Here is a 21708-nt window from a genome sequence, read left to right on the forward strand (position 1 = left end):
GGGAATGACACTTGCTTCACAGCAGAACCAAACACAATAACAACGATTACAATCCCCTGATAGGGATGCTGCTCGCCATTTCCTTTAGTCAGCTGGGGAGAACTTCCTGACCTCTGGATGCAAAACTAAGGAAATACTTTTAATCCAATGATTTTAGTGTGTACTGTTTGTAAGAAAATGGTGATATAACAGAAAACATAGAATATACTAATGGTTTTCATATTTTTAATAAAAGGAAAAATCTCATGATTGGAAATTGTGGCAGGTTCAGGAGTCATCCAAATCTATTTTCTATGTCCAGTCACATTCATAGGTTATAATTTATAGGGTTGAGTTCATTCTTTATAATGAGATTCCCAACCTTCAGTGTCTTGAGTGTTGACTTCTACAGAGTCCTCTTCTGAGGTGGCCACCAAGACATTTTAGCTCATAAACGAAAAGCAGTTGGTTTGTGTAGAATGCTCAATCTCTGCAAAAAGTGGTTCAGATGGTTCAGCTTTTGTAGTCTGATCATTTCTGCTCTTCAAAACTTGTAAATAGTTCAACAGTGAGAGCTTTTTGCTGCTTCTGATTCCTTTAAGATGCAATATGGCTAAAATATGTTCTTCACTGTAGAAGACAAATTAGAGAGAAACGTGAGTGTAGAAGAGTTGGAAGGAGGAGGAGAGAAGAAACACAAACACAAAGAGAAAGAATAGAGAAATATTAAAGAGAACTACCTGTATAAAGAGAATAGCGGTAGAAATGGAGAGAGAACTGAGAGGTAAATTAGAAGGTCCGAGGTACACAATGAGAATTTTATATGGTAGAGGGCTCTAAGATAAGGATGCATAAAGGTACACCTCTATCTCTTATCTCCTAGAGCATGCAGAGTGTAAGTCTCTTTTCTGGATAAATAACCATTTTAAAGGAATAGTCTAGTCAAAATGTAACTTTCATGAATCAGATAGAGCATGCAATTTTAAGCAACTTTCTAATTTACTCCTATTATCAATTTTGTGTCGTTCTCTTGGTATCTTTATTTTAAAAAGCAAGAATGTAAGCATAGGAGCCGGGCCATTTTTGGTTCAACACATGGGTAGTACTTTCTGATTGGTGTCTAAATGTAGCCACCAATCAGCAAGTGCCACCCCGGTGCTGAACCAAAAATGGCCCGGCTACTAAGCTTAAATTCAAATAAAGATACCAAGAGAATGAAGAAAAATGTATTATAGGAGTAAATTATAAATTTGCTTTAAATTGCATGCTCTAATTTTGGCTAGACTATTGCTTTAATTTAAATGCATGGTTTCTCAGGGATAATTTTTTGGGGCACAGTTTTTTAAATATCTTGCGATAGAAAATAATAAGACAGCAATGTTTCTATCTTCGATGATAATCTGAAATTGTATTGGCTGATTGCCTCCAGCTAGGATCAATGGCAGTTCTACAGGATGCTTGGGGGAGGGGCTTAGTTAAGTTGGATGAATGAGCTGTGACCTTCTAATATACCAGGCCTGCATTGGATGAGAAAATGCTTTTACAGAGCTGATTAGGGAAGATGTAATACACAGTAGAGTGTACTTTTCTGAAAGCACTGGACCCCATGATACTTTCACTGCTTACAGCTGAAGGGATAAAATGTACCTTTTCTTTTCTGTTCCTAAATTCATAAGGATTTAGTAAACTTTTAACATTCATCTGTGCTCTTTTTTTAGAAGGTACTGGCTGATCTCCTTAATTGATAACTTTGTTTTCATTGTCTTAATTATATTTAAACAACATTTAAACAACATTAGCAAATGCCATGATAATAACGTTGCATTTTTAACATTTGATTCTTTATCCAGATACAAAACATGAAATAGCTGTATTCCTCATGTATTCTTGTGTAAACTTACTCAATATCGGGATATGTCTCAAATAACATTTCCATCTTCTCCTTAATTTCATCTTGGGTTTTTAAGCCAATTATTTCAGCTATAAAGTGAATTGCAGGAAAAAGTGACTCCAGTTCTGAGCCCTAGAAGAAAATAATAGAATAATAAAGATTCTGTTTTTGTACATTGACAAATGGGTGGAAATAGAAGTTCAGCTTATTTTAGAGTTCACACAGTGCAGTGGTTAATAGATATGAATTAACCGACAGAGTGCTAACCTGCTAACTAAACATACACATGGAAGAGATCTTTTTGGGCCAAGCACATTAAAATTAATGAGCAGTACACTAAAGCTTAGTCTGAAGGAAATGCACGAATGGAATTTCTTTTTTAATTATTTTTGGATTAATAAATAATAGCTTTTATATTTTTTTTTACAACCCACCTTGCTTTGCAATTAATTGCTCACACCCAGGGTATTGACCCAGTCCCAAGAATGTCCCTGGGGATGCAACCCTGGTGTTTAAAGTGCAGGAAGGAAGGGAGCGCATGTGAGCAGCCCCCCCCCCGCAACCCATACCTGGAAGTGCAATGCTTCCTACATACAGGCAGTGTTGCTTTCCATACAGCAGGTCTCCTAACTAATGATACTGATTGTTTAGGTTATGAGTTTTGCAAAATGCTGGTTATGTCCCTGATGAAATTCCATTAATTAATTGCTTACAGCTAATTCAGGCATTACACTATTCTTAGACACACCCACCAGGAACTCTCCCACTCATATGCACAGCCCAAGACACTCTACCGTACTTACAAAACATCTCTAGCCACTATCCCAGCCTTACGCACATATAGGTGCTCTTCCCACCCTTTTATCACCAAAAAGCGGTATAACAAGTGTAATGTGTTAGAGCATTTTTTTATTGCACAGTTGCTTGTTATAACTGTGGGTTTGACCCATGCAAAAGCAGCAATGCATTATTGGTACCTTGCGGAGCACATCTAAACAATGAAAATTAAACTTTTGACTTTCTTGTCCCTCTAATCCACTCTCCTGCTATTAAAGGGACAATGGCTCCTTGAGATTTTTTATATTAAGGGCCAGATTATAAGTGGAGTGCAATATATCGCTTTCACTGAAGAGATATTTGTGCTCCACTTTGTAATATCAGTGTACGTTAATGTGCGCTGGTATTACAAGTTAGGTGCAAAGCCAACGTGACCTCACGTACGCATTGCACGAAAGCATTGCACTCACGAGAGCGTGCTTCCATAGGCTCCAATGGGAACCTCAATCTGATGGTGTAAGAGACTACATCAGAACATCGCGCAGCAAAGAGGTAAGTAGCGCAGCGATGGCAGTATATTTTTAAATATATAGGTATATGACAATATATATATATATTTATGTGTTAATATGTACACATATTAACACATAATTATATATAGTATATTGTCTAATACATATCTATTTACTGGGAACACACAGTTCCCATAAACCGCAATGTAAAGGCACTTTTCAGTGCTGTTTTTTTTCTATCACCCCATTCCCACCAACTTTAGACCCCAAACACTGCCTAGTTTAATAAAAAAAAAACTATCATGCTCTCTTTTTTGAGGGCATTTTGGGGCACTTTTAGAAAATTAACCAGAAATCGGATCTCTAGTTAATTTTCTGAGCGCTAATTACTACTGCGAGCTCGCGTTAGCAATAACCAGCCACTTGTAATGGCTGGTAAATTATAAAATTTGCCTATTTGCGGGCGCGCGATAATTTAGCACTCTACTTGTAATCTAGCCCTAAATATTTAGTTATGTGTAATGAAACAGCTTTGCAACATACTTTCATTATTTTATTTGCCCCTTTTCATGTAATTTAGCTCTGAAAATTTAGGATTTTCTAATTCTCAGAACTTAAAAAATGTACCTGCTGACTTCTCAAGCCTAACTTTGCTACATACATGTCCCTAATTGTCTTTAACTGATATCAACTGCAAAACAATTCATTTTATACTCGCATAATGACCGTGGCTAGCCTTGTTGTCTGCCGACCAAAGCCCAGATAGGCTACCCCAAATAAGGCAAATGTTGGGTGTAATAATAATGGAAAACAATTGCAATAAAAACTTTGTTTAAAAAACATTTGGACTTGGCAGATATTGTATTCTACAGCAACACAACAGAAATGTATTGTAATAACTAGACATGGGCATTCGGATGCTTCATTAGCTTCCAATTACGGACAAAGACGTCTGCCTATTTTCAGAGCCGGATTCCATCTTGTGAAAGTTCAACACAATAAGGATTTCCACAGATGTTAGTGTATTGCACTTTTACAAAAAGGAATCGGGCTCTGAAAAGAGTTCAAAGCCACAAGTGGCCTCCATCTTCCGCATATGAATGCCCATGCCTAGTAATTACAAGGCATTTACTGTCCAGTTAAGAACACTCAACATACAACATCCTGCTCTAACACACACCCATTGGTGCTCAACATTATGTACACACATGCAACTGCTCATCGGAGGCATTTACCCACCTTTTTTGTAAATGCCCCAGGCTCTCCCATACTCTTGCAGGAACTCTTATCCCCTTTAATGCACACTTTGAGATGCTCTACTACTCTCACAACTCTCCTACTTTTACACAAAACTAACAAGTGCTATCACTCCAGATTCTCGTCCCACCTTCAGATTCTCTTCTCACTTCAAAGTGCTCTCCTACTATAAAGCACACACCCCAGGTGCTTTCATACTCTAAAGCACACCACAAGGCTCTCGCCTACTATAAATCACAACCCCAGGTGCTCTCCTACTATAAAGCACACCCCCAGTTGCTCTCATACTATAAAGCACACACCCAGGTGCTCTCATACTCTAGAGCACACCCCAGGTGCTCTCCAACTATAAAGCATACCCCAGTTGCTCTCCTACTCTAAAGCACACCCCCAGGTGCCCTCCTACAATAAAGTAAACCCCTCGTACTCTCCTACAATAAAGAACACCCCCCCCGTGCTCTCCTTCTATAAAGCACAACCCAGGTGCTCTCCTACTATAAAGCACACCCAGGTGCTCTCCTTCTATAAAGCACACCTTAAGGTGCTCTCCTTCTATAAAGCACACACCCCAGGTGTTCTCCCATTCTAGAGCACACCCCAAGGTGCTCTCCTACTATAAAGCAAACACTTCTGGTGCTCTTCCATCCTTCAGCACCCCCCTCCAGGTGTTACCCTACTCTTGAGCACACACCCTAAGTGATCTTCCACTCCAGAGAACACCCCTCAGGTGCTCCCCTACTCTAGAGTATACACCCCAGGTGCTCTTCCACTCTTGAGCACACACCATAGGTGTTCTCCCACCCTTAAACACACATCCAAGGTACTCTCTCACTGTTGAATGCACACAACAGGTGCTCTCCCACTATCGACCACACACCCCACTATCGACCACACACCACTGGTGCTCTCCCACACTTGAGCAGATACAAGGTGCTCTCTAACACTTAAGCACAGACTGAAGGTGCTCTCTCACTCTTGAGCACTGACTGCAGGTGCTCTTCCACTCGAGCACACACCGCAGGTATTCTTCCATTATTGATCACACACCAAGTGCTCTCCCACTCTTGAGCACTGACTGCAGGTTCTTTCCCACTCGAGCACATACCAGGTGCTCTCCAACTCTTGACCATATACCCCAGTTGCTCTCCCGCTCTTGACCATACACCTCAGGGTTTTCATACCAGGGCCAGACTGGGGGAAAAAGCAGCCCCGTAAAATTGTGACAACATATTTTTCATTGAGTCTATAGAATACACAACCCATTTTACTCAAAGGGATTACTGGCATACTCCGTCCTAATTCCTAATGAAATTATATTAATTTCTAATTAAAAATGACAGATTATTGTTTATATAGGCACCATACAACCCAATTTCATTCATGATTCCCTTTCACAGTGTGAAAATAATTATTCATAGTTTTATCTGGAGAAGAAAACAAAACAATGTAACTCACAGTGACTAAACTAGACACTATAAGCCATTCAAAAGAGGGCCACAAAAATGCTACATGATTTAGGAAATAAAACTTATTTGGAAATACTTTGTCAACTTAATACATATAACTCAGTGTAAGAAATAAGAGTTGCATCGCCACACCAGCAGCACCACACCAGCACTACGGCCCACCAGGAAATTTCTTGGCGTTCTGGTAGGCCAATCCAGCTTTGATAGTTATGGAATAATGAAAGGAATGTACATATTTGGTTTTCTTTCTTATTACTACTATATACTTTACTTAAAAACATATTGCAGTATATTGCATAAGGTGTGTAACATTTTGTTAAATCCTATATGTGGAGTAGTTTGGCCTTATACTACATGAAGCCTCTGGTGGAATTCTTTTAAAGGCAGTTTTTTTATTTGGGTTTTCAGAATATACACAATAGAAAACAGGAGAATACAATAGAATGAATCAGTATAGTCATCAATTAACTATAAAAGCATTAAAACATTGATTGCAAAATCAAGGTTAAAAGAAAAAGAAATAATTAAATAAATAAACATCCCATACATACACATTTTAGTTACTTTATAGCCTAAATTACAATTGATTTGAACCACAAATTGATCGACTGCCAGCGACAGTGTCCTTTGTGCAGTGTGAACTATACCTTTATGAAGGAGATAAAATGTCCCTTAAGAGGATAGGATGATCCAGTTAGGGACAGTTGTGTACGGTTGAGAAAGGCTGCTGATAAAAAATTATTCTGTTCCAGACAGTATCTCTTTAACCTTATCTATATTCCAAAATCCTTACATAGTGGCAAAGAAATCTGTCTCCCTTCATAGGCATAGTGAATTGGTTTTAATTTGAAAGTATACGAAACAAGATTTATCCATTCTTTATTGCGCTTTGCAGATATTGCTCTTTATACAAATTGAGGGTTTGTTGCAGCCCTGTGTCGAGCAAGTCTATTGGCGCCATTTATCCAACATATATAAACACAAACACATAAATACATATAAATACACATATAAATACATAAATACACACCTATATATACACACCACCAGCAAAAATATTACAACTTGCTGAAGGCTCAGATGGTTAAAATTGTTTAGCAATAAAGGGCGCGATCCGATATACGGCGTAGTTTTCGGCGCAAGCGAGGGAACCCGCGCCACCCGTAATTTCACCTCGCACATTGGGGTATTACATATATGGCACCGGCAGTTGCTAAAGTGCCGTAAGTCGGATAAACTAGCGATGTCCAGAAATGAGCGTAACTACAAATTTCTGGAGTCGCCAGTGATTTACGGCACTTTAGAAACTGCCGGCGCCTAAGAAAACTAACTAAAATATCAAATCTCCCGTAACTGTCTAACCTGCCTCCCAAAAATAAGCCCGACACGTATACCCCTATATCCGCAATGTATTAACCCCTAGACCGACAACCCCCCACAACGCAATAAGCCTAATTATTAACCCCTAAACCGCCATAGCCCACACCGCAATAAACCTATCCTAGTATGAACCCCTAAACCGCCGCACCTAAATAAAGTGTTTAACCCCCTAAACTGCCGCTCCCAGACCCCGCCGCCACCTACATTAAATTTATTAACCCCTAATCTGACCCCCCTACACCGCCGCCACCTACATTAAATTTATTAACCCCTAATCTGACCCCCCTACACTGCCGCTACCTACATTAAATTTATTAACCCCTAATCTGACCCCCTACACCGCCGCCACCTACATTTAATGTATTAACCCCTAATCTGACCCCCCTACACTGCCGCCACCTACATTAAATATATTAACCTCTAATCTGACCCCCCTACACCGCCGCCACCTACATTAAATTTAATAGCCCTTAAACCTAAGTCTAACCCTAACACCCCCCTAACTTAATTATTATTTAAATAAATCTAAATAATATTACTATTATTAACTAAATGATTCCTATTTAAAACTAAATACTTACCTATTAAATAAACCCTAAGATAGCTACATTATAATTAATAATTACATTGTAGCTATTTTAGGATTTATTTTTATTTTACAGGCAACTTTGTAGTTATTTTAACTAGGTACAATAGCTATTAAATAGTTAATAACTATTTAATAGCTACCTAGTTAAAATAATTGCAAAATTACCTGTAAAATAAATCCTAACCTAAGTTACAATTACACCTAACACTACACTATCAATAAATAAATTAAATTAATTAACTACAATTAGCTAAAATAAAATACAATTAAATTAAATAAACTATATTACAAAAACAAACACTAAATTACAGAAAATAAAACAAAATTACAAGAAGTTTAAACTAATTACACCTAATTTAAGCCCCCTAATAAAATAAAAAAGCCCCCAAAATAATAAAATGCCCTACCCTATACAAAATTACAAATAGCCCTTAAAAGGGCTTTTTTTCGGAGCATTGCCCCAAAGTAATCAGCTCTTTTAACTGTAAAAAAAAGACAATACCCCCCCCCCAACATTACAACCCACCACCCACACACCCCTACTCTAAAACCCACCCAATCCCCCCTTAATAAAACCTAACACTACCCCATTGAAGATCACCCTACCTTGAGCAGTCTTCACCCAGCCAGGCACCAGTGGTCATCCCATGGGGCAGAAGAGGACATCCGGACCGGCAGAAGTCTTCATCCTATCCGGGCAGAAGAGGACATCCGGACCGGCAGACATCTTCATCCAAGCGGCATCTTCTATCTTCATCCATCCGACGAGGAGCAGCTCCATCTTGAAGACCTCTGGCGCGGAGCATCCTTCCTAGCCGACGGACTAACGACGAATGACGGTTCCTTTAAATGACGTCATCCAAGATGGCGTCCCTCGAATTCCGATTGGCTGATAGGCCAATCGGAATTAAGGTAGGAAAAATCCGATTGGTTGATTTAATCAGCCAATCGGATTGAAGTTCAATCCGATTGGCTGATTGGATCAGCCAATAGAATGCGAGGTGTTAGGTTTTTTTTTTGCAGGCATTTTAGGGAGTTACGGTGCTCCTTGTAATTCATTTCTTCACTGAGTTCACTAGTATTTTAAAGAGTACTAAATGGAACTCACACGACAACTTTGCCATTTAAAAGATAGATTATTGGAGATTTAGGTATAGAGTAGTTAAAGGGACAGTAAAGTAAAAAAAAAATCTTTCATGATTTAAATAGGGCATGTAATTTTAAACAACTTTCCATTTTACTTTTATTACCAATTTTGCTTTGTTCTCTTGGTATTCTTAGTTGAAAGCTAAATCTAGGAGGTTCATATGCTAATTTCTTAGACCTTGAAGATTGCCTCGAATCTGAAATCATTTTGACAGTTTTTCACCACTAAAGGGCATTAGTTCATGTGTTTCATATAGATAACATTGAGCTCAGGCACGTGAAGCTCCTAGGAGTCAGCACTGATTGGCTAAAAATGCAAGTCTGTCAAAAGAACTGAAATAAGTGGGCAGTTTGCAGAGGCTTAGATACAAAGTATTCACAGAGGTAAAAAGTATATTATAACTGTGTTAGTTATGCAAAATTGGGGAATGGGTAATAAAGGGATTATCTACCTTTTTAAACAACAAAAATTCTTGTGTTTACTGTCCCTTTAAGCAAAAGTGTGATCATCTTGTGAAGAGAGTCCTAAAAGGTTGCTAACGGACAATTCCACCAAATATGTAATAGGGTACCCCTCTCTCCATAGTTCCTCCAACATCTTTCTGAGACCCCGGGGCATAATACGTGTAAGGTACTTAGGGTCACTAACAATATTAGTCTCTAATGTTTGCAGTGATATAGAACTTTTTGTGGTGTTAGTGAGAATTTGCTGTCACTCTTTAGCTTTAAATGAAACCTGCAGGTCTTCTTCCCATTTACTAATATATGGGGGAATTGAGCGAGAGTCGGAGTCTAATAATAACTTATAAAATAGTGATAATAAATATTGTGACGGTTTACAGATTGTGCAACATATTTCATATGGTGTTAAAGGTCTTATAAAGTTAGATTGCTGTTTATGAGTAGTGATTTGGGGGCCCATTTATCAAGCTCCGGATGGAGCTTGATGCCCCGTGTTTCTGGCGAGCCTGCAGGCTCACCAGAAACAGCAGTTATAAAGCAGTGGTCTAAAGACCGCTGCTCCATAACCTGTCCGCCTGCTCTGAGCAGGCTGACACACATAGCCGCAATTCAACCCCATCGAGTACGATCGGGTTGATTGACACCCCCCTGCTGTTGGCCAATTGTCCGCGAATCTGCAGGGGGCGGCGTTGCACCAGCAGCTCAAAAGAGCTGCTGGTGCAATGCTGAATACGGAGAGCGTATTGCTCTTCGCTTTCAGAGAGGTCTGTCGAACCGGATCCGCACTGTCGGATCAGGTCCGACAGACCTTTGATAAATAGGCCCCATAGTCTTCAAAAAAGACAGCTAATGTGTAAATGGTGGCCCTATATCTTTCATAGTCAGTTTTTATCTTGAAAACAGTCTCGTAAAAGGGTGTTCCCGCCTTTTAAGTATTTGACGGAGATGCATGCATTAAAATAGGGCTCACAAAGATAGTAATTTAAAATGATGTGCAATGAATAAATGAAATATTGAAATAAAAAGACCCAGTATAAAAAGATTGTTAAATCACATTAAAGATTGTTACAAAATTCTCCTGCAAAAATAGTATTTTCTGTAAAAATTTGATTCGGACAAAAATTACTAAAGAAAAAAAATATTTAATGCATACAGTAAAAAATAGTAATACAACTGCACTGCTTGTTCAAAAAAAATGTACACAAAAAATGCTGTGTAATTTTTACTTAAGAATGAAATTAAAAAAAATATTGTTTTCCTTATTGTTAAATGAGTATACACCTTTATACACCCCTTTGGTTACTGGGCTGAACATGGGCAAATTCTCTGCCAGGTCTTGGCAAGTGTTTGCAAGGTTCATCACTAGATAGTTGGGCTCTATGGCTTTGAAATAGGTCTCCTTTCTTTCATGTAATTGGCAAGAGTCCATGAGCTAGTGACGTATGGGATATACAATCCTACCAGGAGGGGCAAAGTTTCCCAAACTTCAAAATGCCTATAAATACACCCCCCACCACACCCACAATTCAGTTTTACAAACGTTGCCTCCTATGGAGGTGGTGAAGTAAGTTTGTGCTAGATTTCTACGTTGATATACGCTTCTCAGCATGTTGAAGCCCGGTTCCTCTCAGAGTACAGTGAATGTCAGAGGGATGTGAAGGGAGTATCACCTATTGAATACAATGGTCTTCCTAACAGGGATCTATTTCATAGGTTCTCTGTTATCGGTCGTAGAGATTCATCTCCTACCTCCCTTTTCAGATCGACGATATACTCTTATATACCATTACCTCTACTGATTTTTGTTTCAGTACTGCTTTGGCTATCTGCTATATGTGGATGGGTGTCTTTTGGTAAGTATGTCTCTTTTACTTAAGACACTCTCAGCTATTGTTTGGCACTTTATATATAAAGTTCTAAATATATGTTTGTACTTATATTTGCCATGATTCAGGTTTATCAGTATATTTCCTTTTTGCAGACTGTCAGTTTCATATCTGGGAAATGCTTTATATAAAAAAAAAATTCTTACCTGAGGTTTTCAAATTGACTCTTCTAAATTGCGGGCTGTATTAGGCTCACAAGAGTGCAAAATGCTATAATTTATTGCGTCATTCTTGCCGCAAGACTTTTTTAGCGCGAAAATTACGTTTGTTGACGCAAATTCGTAATTTCCGGTGTCTTAGTTGGCACCAAATCTTTTTACGAGGTTGCGTCATCTATGACGCTCGAGTTCCGGATGTTTTTGGCGCCAAAAAATGTTTTTCAGTTTGTGGTGCGTCATACTTGGCGCCAAACATTTTTTTTTATTATTATTTAAGACCTCATTCCTTTTGCCTCTGGTCTTTTTTTCTATGTCAGAGGCCTATTCTGTTTGCATTTTTTCCCATTCCTGAAACTGTCATATAAGGAAATTGATAATTTTGCTTTATATATTGTTTTTTCTTTTACATACTGCAAGATGTCTCAATCTGATCCTGTCTCAGAATCTACTACTGGAATCCTGCTGCCTGATATCGGTTCTACCAAAGCTAAGTGCATTTGTTGTAAACTTGTGGTAACTGTTCCTCCAGCTGTGGTTTGTAGTAGTTGTCATGATAAACTTTTACATGCAGAGAATGTTTCCATCAGTAGTAGTTCATTACATGTTGCTGGTCCATCAACATCTAATGCTCAGGATATTCCTGTAAATTTAAGAGAATTTATTTCTGAAGGCTTTGTCTGCCATTCTGCCTTCTAATAAACGTAAAAGGTCTTTTAAAACTTCTCATAGAGTTGATGATTTTTCTAATGACTGACAACATACTGATTTATCTATCTCTGATGAGGATCTGTCTGATTCAGAGGATCCTGCCTCAGATATTGACTATGAAAAATCCTCTTATTTATTTAAAATGGAGTATATTTGTTCTTTATTAAAAGAAGTGTTGATTGCATTAGATATGGAGGAGACTAGTCCTCTTGATACTAAAACTAGTAAACGTTTAAATTCGGTTTATAAACCTCATGCAGTTATTCCAGAGATTTTTTCCAGTTCCTGATGCTATTTCAGATATGATTTCTAAGGAATGGAATAGACTGGGTACTTCTTTTACTCCTTCTTCAAGGTTTAAAATTTTTTATCCTTTGCCTACTGATAGATTGGAGTTTTGGGAAAAGATCCCCAAAGTTGATGGGGCCATCTCTACTCTTGCTAAACGTACTACTATTCCTAAGGAAGATAGTACTTCTTTTAAAGATCCTTTAGATAGGAAGCTTGAATCTTATCTAAGGAAAGCTTATTTATGTTCAGGCCATCTTCTTAGGCCTGCTATTTCCAACCAAAAAGTTGCAGCTGCCTCAACTGTTTGGTTGGAAACTTTAGCGCAACAAGTATCTGTCAAGGTATTTGAAATATTATTAAATAATATATAGAGGTATATTTGTCTTTATTTAATAGATCTGTGGATATGAACATGGTCTGTAGGACAAAGGATTAGATCTCCCCCACTCCAATTGCACAGGAGACATTCTTGGCTGAAAGGAGAACAAAGGATTATCTCTGGGAGATATCACACACTCAATATGTTAAATTATGCAATTGTATAATTTAGCAAGGAACTAAAATATAACATAGTTTCAGGATACAGGCAAATATATGGAGACGAAATGTCTGAATTACCCTTTTGGAACTGATCAAAATCATGGAGAGACAGCTTTTATGCACATGGTGTTAATTTTTAAATACACATCTGCACTGCTGGCTAAACAGGAAATATGCTGTTTTAAAGACTCTTACAACTCCTCATGGATTGACCCCATGTGGAGCAATAAAGGCCTTGGAAAACACAGACAAATGCTAAGGTGTGACTCTGGAAGTTCACGTAAGCAGACAGCAAATAAACATTTTTTTTTCTCTCTCTGTTTAAATACATGCCCCAGAATGTATTAAATATAGAAATTTGGGAAATTGTCTAAATTCTATATTATTATTACATGGGTATTTGCTAAGCTTGGGAGGTAACTGTTTTAGTCAGTCAAAAATGTGTAATAACCTCTGTTTTTGCTTATATTTTTCAGACAGATAAATTCAGATATACATAGAAATGATATATATGTTTTGAAAACACAAAAGATCTTACTTAGCCTCTGTGTTTTTAAGAATATAAATAAATACTTATGGACCATACACATACTAATGATTGGATCATCTCTAATAATTATTTCTATTTTTATTGCAGACAACCATTGGTCATGAGCATCAATCTTAGAAAGAGACGGAATGCCGCATGAAATGAATTAAGTCATATCATATAAACATACAAATAAATGTTTATAAAGTTTCACATACATCTTTTAAAATATAGTGAGATGAAAATATGGAAGTTACTTTGATGTGATATGACTATGAGATATATATTTGATGTGATATAACTATGAAATATAAGTTATTTTAATATAATGTTAGATATGTGATGTTTCATATCAAAATGATCAGAAAATTCATTAAGATATAACTTATCCAAAACAAATATTATGAATAGTTGTCGCAGTAAATTATGATAAAAATTAATAACCATTTCATAGAAATACTGACTTAAGCTGTTTCAAATGTTGCTGTGTCTGTTTGTGCTGCCACCTGGTGTTATGTTGCGAGAACTACAGCCAGAAGGTTCTCTCTGGCTGTTAAAAATGAAATTTCCAAGGGCCAATCCGATTTAGACTTCCCAGATAACCAATGGGAAGGTCAGCTCCCGCAGGGCCACCCACAATTTACCAGTGATGGGAAAACCAAATAAAAAGTGAATGCAATGGAGAGAAACAGAGTTTTTCTGCTGAAGCTAAAACTTGTAACTGGTTCCCGCTGGTGTGAGATACCACTTTACTTGAGCAAAGCGAATCTACCCTTCTCATTGATTGCGATATACACTTATTGGTGATCTGAGGTAAAATAATTCCTACCAAGGAACATCGGATATCGACTGCTTTTTACTTTGGTAACGTATTCAAGGTTTTGTAAGATAAGTTATATGCATAGTTAATTTGTATTTAATAGATTTAAAGAAGCAGTGTGTTTTTCTCAAGTTAGCATTTCACAGCCTATATACATATATTGTTTAAATCTGCGTCTGATTGGCTAAGTAACTCATCTATACAAGTTCTGGTATTGTCAGTTAATTTTGTATTAGGATAAATTGCAATTAAATAGCAGAATATATATTATCCTATTGTTTTATAAACACTGTTTAGAATTGTATTGCTTGGATGTTAAAGGTTTTTAGTCCCATTGTGTTAAATAAATAAAAGGCTAAATTGTGAAGGTATATTTTTCTGGGTTTTGTAAGAAGGATAGCATATCTTAAGAGTTGGTTTAAACGCATATACATTTTGTTTCATTTCCTTTTATTGCAAATATACTTCAATATGTTTATGGATATTAACTAAATAAAAGAATTCAGATATTTATATTAATTGTATGGTCTAGTAGGTGCATGGTTGATAAGGGTTTCTACTTCTTTGTATTGTGTTTATAACCCTGCCATAAACTTATATATATTATTTGGATAGCACTACTAAGATTTTCATAAATATACTGACATAATAATTGGAGGCACTGCTGAGATTTATTAATATTCCATCATAATTGATATAATATATTTGTAAGTAAATAGAAATTATTATAAAAGAGAAAAAAAAAAAAATTCATATTTCGAAGATATAATTTTTTTTGAAAAGTTGAAATATTAATTTTCATATTTCGAGATTGACATTAATATCTTGAAATATTATTAAAGATTAATTTTGAAAAATTAATAAAAATATTAATTTTTCATATTTCAAAATTAATCAAAAATATTGATTTTTCATATTTTCAAAGTTAATCAAAAATATTAATTTCTCATATTTTGGAATATTAATTTTTCATATTTCAAAATTAATAATATTTTTTTTTTGAAATATAAAAATTTTCCTTCTCTCTTTTTATTGGCAAAAATTGTATTAGCGTTTTAGTTTAACTAAGTACTAAACCAATATAATAATGTCTGTAGCCAGAAGTGACTCATTTAATTCTATACATAGCAATGAAATTGGTCCCATAACCATACCTATTACTAAAGGTCAGGTCCTTAAGAAAGATATCTTAAGTTACCTTAAAGGGAAGTTTAATATTGCGGGTGAATTAAATGATTTTATGGATATGCTTGAAACTAGGGCTAAAAATATTACCGTTAATAATAATATGTGGAATGAAGAGAATGAATTCTTCCAGGAATTATTAATGATTAATCAATGCGAAGCTCCCAAAAAGCGAGACGAACTAATACTAAAATCCTGGCCCCTTTTAATATGCATAATTGACGAAATGTCGTTTTGTGTCACAGACAAACGATTGCAAATACAGGAGCTAGAAAATAGTATTCGTTCCTCGCGCAGACGCGAAGAGGGTTTAAAAATAGCCAAAAATAAAATGGATGAATTTGCCCAAAACCTAGCCACCTTAGATAAGCACAATATGGACTTAATCGCGCAGATACAAGATTTAAATAAACAGCTTGCGCAAAGCCAGAGAGAATTAAGCGATTTAAAAAGGTCATATCGCCATAATGAAAACCCCTATATTAGCAGTGAGAATAATACAGATAATGCTAACTCCTTTAGCGAACGCGTAAGGGACGAGGTACGAAAATATATAGAACAACATAGACAAATGACCCCTAACGGGTCAGAAGTAGATTTCCCAAATAGACAATCCCCTCAGGATGTAAATCCAGAGGACAGCTGTAGCGCAGCTGATGCGGGGGAGGGAAACTCTAACAGAGAGTCCCAAAATAAGTCTGATAAAGTCTATGATTCCCATAAAATAATCACCTTCGTACAACGCGCAGTACCTATATTCTCCAATAAGGGAACAACATCTGTAATTGATCATTTACAGGCTTTTGAAAATGCGTTAGCTATAATGAATGTTACAAGTGAGAAATTGAAAATTGAATTTCTACCTTGGGTATTTGACAGTAAGCATCACAAATTCTTTGCCTCACTAAAGGATATGAATATTCATTCCTGGAATGGGGTAAAACGACAATGCAGAAAAGAATTCGGGCAATATTGCACTAAAACTGCCGCGAAGATAGCGGTATATGGTTTAAAGTGTCGTGCGAATCAGAGTCCAATCGAATTCCTTTCTGTATTGAAAAATGCGTACAGTATGGCTGAAGATAATCCCAAATTTGACGGCTCAGAATTTGTAAATTTATTTTTTGAAGCACTGCCTACACCCATCAAAATTAACTTAGCTAGAGATTTTGATGAGGACTGCTCATTGGAATGGCTGATCAAAGAGAGTACAAAATTATACTCTATTCAGCAGTCCAGTGAGCAGGGGGTTAAAAAGGAATCAAAACCCAAAATTGTAGCAGAAACTAGGGTGTCACCTAAACCCCTCAATTTGGAGTCTAACAAGAGAACTTATGCAGAGGTGGCCAGTCAAAACAGGCCATCTCCACAGAGGTTTAATTCTGCCCCTCCCCCTACACAGGTTGAGGCGCAGGGAGACTATAACCAAAGTGGGGGACATAATCAGGTGAATAATTACTCACAAAGAGAATACTCACCAAATAATTGGTATCCGCGCAAGGGTAGATACAATAGACGGCGAAGATATTCTCAGGGTAACCAGACACCCCAGGTATATAATGCTCCCCAAAGTACTAATGCTGAACAAGCTGAACCCCAGGGGCAACCACGCCAGAATAGAAATAGTGGCCCTGATTCTGAGGGAACCCAATGGTCCAGGAATCAGTACAATGGGGCACCAAGAGATAGGCCCAGGGGTAGAGGTAACTTGTACAATCAGGTAGATATGCTGTTTACCCAATTAAATCGGTTGAGCGAACAAATCGCTAATATGAGTCAAAAATCTACGGCTCAGCAACCGAACAATACTTTTTTAGGGGTACAGCCAGTGGTCAGCAGTGGACCACAGGCACAGTCATAAATACTGCAGTATCACCTGAAGGGGAGGGGAGAGATATACAAAATGTAGTAATAAATATCAATGATACTAATCATGTTATCTCCCCACAGACCGGAAACGGACAAATTAGCTGTGACAATGAGCGATATCAGCCGGGAAAAATTAACCAAACTTTTCCTCTGCAGTGTTCTCTTAACATTATTTCCACAGATGCAGTACACAAGAACCCAGCTGACCTTGTCATAGGGGAAACAGGTAGGTATGAAATTTCCTCTGCATCGAATGACGCAGCGGATCCAGGTAAAACGTGGCGAAGCCCACAGATGTACAAGAATGCAAATTTTATGTGTGAAATGATAGAAACTGCAGGAAGATATTATGTACTAGTTGAGCTGCAAGATTCAGTCTCCAACCCTATCAGGGGATTAATTGACACTGGGTCACAGGCAACTATCTTATCCCACAGGTACTACACACAGCTAAATGAGCTAACACCCCACAAACCCAAAATAAGAGAATTTGACGGTTCTCTAATAGGTGTTGGGGGTGACTCCCTAAAAGTCTACGGTACTGCCTGGTTAAAATTTAAATTGGGGAACAGGGTCATAAGACACCCTGTCATTATAGTGGATCTGCCAACTGATCGTTTAATTATTGGTAGTGATCTCCTGAAACGATTAAGCACCATAATTGATTGCATAAATAATGTAATTTGGTCGCAAGTTAAACGGCCTATCAATTATGAAAAATCTGGTACATCTCGCACCCGACACAGCTGTCACGTGGTGGAAGAGAAACCAGATGCTGTGGAGATTCATTTCAGGAATAACTCTACACCTGAAATCACTATTCTACAAATAGATGATCAGACTCCTTTTAGTGGCTCTGATGGTAATACTTTTAAAATTTCGCCCGGAAAAATAGCGAATATCTCCCTAGATGGCGATATATTAACCATATCACTCCACAAGGGGGATCCTAAAATCCCTAAAGGGGGAGACCATGCTCAATACCTCACAGGGATTGAGAGAGTTAAAGAGGATCTATTTATCCCTATACAAGTGCATGACCTTGGTAAAACCAAGTATGCTAAAATAAATTTAAAACAGGAAGCTAGCTATATAAGCGAAGGTTTATTAGCGCAAATAGCTGAACCTAAAGTGATTAAATATCTTTCTCCCCAAGACCACTGTGTCAACGGCCTGGATGACAGGTCTGAAAGCTATAACATCACAGCTAAGTGCTTATTATCTATCTCTATTGGTAATAAGTCAGTGAAGCACCTGTTTTTAGTTTTAAATACTCCCCATAATCAAATATACATTGGCAATGATATCTTACATAGATATGCCATACAAATAGATTTGATTAATTCTTGCCTCTGGAGCAGGTTAAAGGGGGACCCTGAAGTATTTCAGGATGAAAATGCAGCCCTGAAATCAAACCAGCAATTGTCATATGCTGTGAATATGCAGGTATCTAGCGATGTTATAATTCCTGCTGGGGCTGATAAATTTCTTTTACCCTTACAGGTAAAGAGAGGTCAGAAATTAAAAACTTCTGAAACACTGATTTGCCTCTCCCATAGAATACAAAATCTGGGTGTCTCAGTAACCTACACTCCTATGGTGAATATTGGAACTGTTCCAATAAATATTATTGTGCATAACATGACCCCACAGGATATAACATTATCCAAGGGAACTACCATAGGATATGCACTGGAATCAAGTTATTACACTTTTGGATTCCAGAATAATGTAATTGGGCTAATACCTGAAGGATACCTAACTGAAGAACAATTAATAGAACAATCCTTTGCATCTATGCCAGAGGGTCTATTTAATATTCAGTCTATTTATCCCTTCAGCTCAGAGGAAGGCATCTGTAAAATTGAAGAAGCCTCTCTGGTGTTTGATCAGCCAATCAAACAGCAAGATTACCCCAATACCCAGAGTCATGGGAGCAATGTAAATTATAATCAAGGGGATCTCACCTCTAGACTGGAAGAAGCCTATGAAATAGGACAGCCTGAAATCTTTCCAGGATTTCAGCAAATAGTCGAAGAGCAAATATCCTTAGCTAATGGCTGTTCTAGCGATGATGAACGCCAACAGCTGCGAGAACTCCTGATGGAGTACAAGGATATTTTCGCTAAGGATTCTTATGACTGTGGTACCACAGACTTACACATTGCAAGAATACAAACAGATCCTAATGCGCCACCTGTATTTGTCAAACAATACAGACTTCCCTTAGCCTCATATGATTCTCTTGCAGAGATCATAAGGAATTTGGAAGAAAGAGGTATTATCAGACAGGTGCACAGCTCTTATAATAATCCTATTCTAGGTGTCCTTAAGCCCAATGGACAATGGCGTTTGTGTGCTGACTTAAGACAGCTAAACAAACGAGTATACATGTCTGGCTGGCCTGTACCATACATTGACCAGTGCCTAGCACAAATGCAGGGATCCAAAATATTCACTGCCATTGATTGTGCACAGGGATATTGGACCATAAAGGTACATGAAGAGGACCAATATAAGCTAGCATTCTCCTTCCAAAAGATTCAGTATGCATTCCAGAGACTTCCATTTGGATACATAAATTCTGGACATGAATTTGCTGTATTCATGCATAAGGCTATGCCTGACGCACTGGAAAGGGGGACCTTATCTTATGTGGATGATGTTTTAATCAAAAGCACAGACTTTGAAAAACACATTGCAGAGCTTAAACACGTCCTCAGCCAACTTAAAAGGGCAGGTGTCAAATTATCCCTGCAAAAAGCTCAATGGTGCCGCACTCGTGTAAACTTCTTGGGACATGAAGTTACCTCTGATGGATTAAATCCCCAGAAGAAAAAGGTGGAAGCTATAGTGAATTCTAAAAACCCAACTAACTTAAAGGAATTGAGATCATTCCTGGGTATGACGAATTATTCTCGCAAATTCATTGATAATTATGCGGAATTAGCTAAACCACTACTACTTCTTCTAAAGAAAGATGTGAAATGGCACTGGAGTGAGTCTCAAGAGACAGCCATCAGAGAGCTGAAGAGAAAACTCACTCAAGCACCTTGCTTAGCGTACCCTGAAGGTGGTAAACCTTTCTTCTTAGAGACAGGTTACACAGATATAAGCATGAGTGCTGTGTTATACCAAAAGCATGATAATTTGAACAAAGCCATTGCTTATGCGAGCAAAAATCTATCCCCAGTAGAAATAAAATTTAGCGATTGCGAAAAAGCCCTCTTATCTACTGTATGGGCTCTACAAAATTTCCGCAGCTATATACAGGGCGAGAAAATTATTGTGGAAACGGCCCACCAGCCTTTGCTATATTTGCAAAGTGAGAAAATAAGAGATGGGAATTTGTCTAATAGCCGCATAACAGCGTGGACTCTTTCCTTACAAGGCTGGCCCTTAGAAATTCGCTACAAGCAGAATAAAAAGAATCCAGTCGCACAAGGGCTTGCTGAGCTCCACGACTGTACTGCTAGAAATCCTGGGGAAGAATTATCAGAAGATGATTTTTTGGAAGAACAATTGCTTTCCCCATATAAAATGTACAATGAGGACCATTGTCAAACATTACCTTGGGTATATGTTGATGGTTGTTCTTACCATGCCACTATTGATAATGAGCGCAGATTAGTCGCTGGCATTGGTATAACGGGGGCAAATGGATTCCCAAATATATCTATAGGTTTCAACATTGGACCAAGATCCAGTCAAGTTGCTGAACTAACTGCTGTTTTCAAAACCATTGGAATGGCTATTGAACATGGTATTCATGAATTTGTGATCATAACTGACTCAAATTATGTGCGTGACAGTTTTGTTGAATACCTGCCAACTTGGAAAAGAAATGGCATGCAGAAAAGCAATAACAAACCAGTCAAGCATGGCAAATTGTTCTGCGAGATTGATAATCTGGTAGTATCCAATGATTTAACCATACACTGGAAAAAGACCAAGGGTCATTCCAGAATTCTAGGTCCGGATAAGGAAGGCAATGACCTTGCGGATTCATTAGCCAAACAAGGAGCCATAACTGGAGAACTCCTTAATATTGACCACTTAATGGGTGCAATTCAGGTAGAAGCCATTACCAGAAACCAGGCAAAACAACAGAGTGAGCCTAATTTGGTACAATGGAGTCAGGATTCTCCTAGTGAGGACCTGATCACTAGTCAAAAAGAAGACCCCATTGTAGGCATCTTCTATAAACACATAGAAGATCCTGAAAGCAACCCCATCTCAAAAGATGATTGCATTGGCAAAGAA

The 21708-nt window shown here is 37.7% G+C and overlaps 1 protein-coding gene across 1 annotated transcript in view; it reads right to left on the reverse strand.

The window, feature by feature from the left end:
• Positions 1-211: 211 nt before the first annotated feature.
• EXOC3L4 (exocyst complex component 3 like 4) overlaps positions 212-21708 on the reverse strand; it is a 333013-nt gene continuing 311516 nt past the window's right edge. The window contains exons 11-12 of the mRNA XM_053706598.1: positions 1881-2002; positions 212-609 (exon numbers count right to left, since the gene is read on the reverse strand). Coding sequence (XP_053562573.1) covers positions 423-609; positions 1881-2002 — 309 coding nt within the window. The 3' untranslated portion in view covers positions 212-422. The remainder of the gene's footprint in view (positions 610-1880; positions 2003-21708) is intronic.

This window comes from Bombina bombina, chromosome 1 (genome assembly GCF_027579735.1).
Source record: "Bombina bombina isolate aBomBom1 chromosome 1, aBomBom1.pri, whole genome shotgun sequence".
Classification (NCBI taxonomy): Eukaryota; Metazoa; Chordata; class Amphibia; order Anura; family Bombinatoridae; genus Bombina; species Bombina bombina.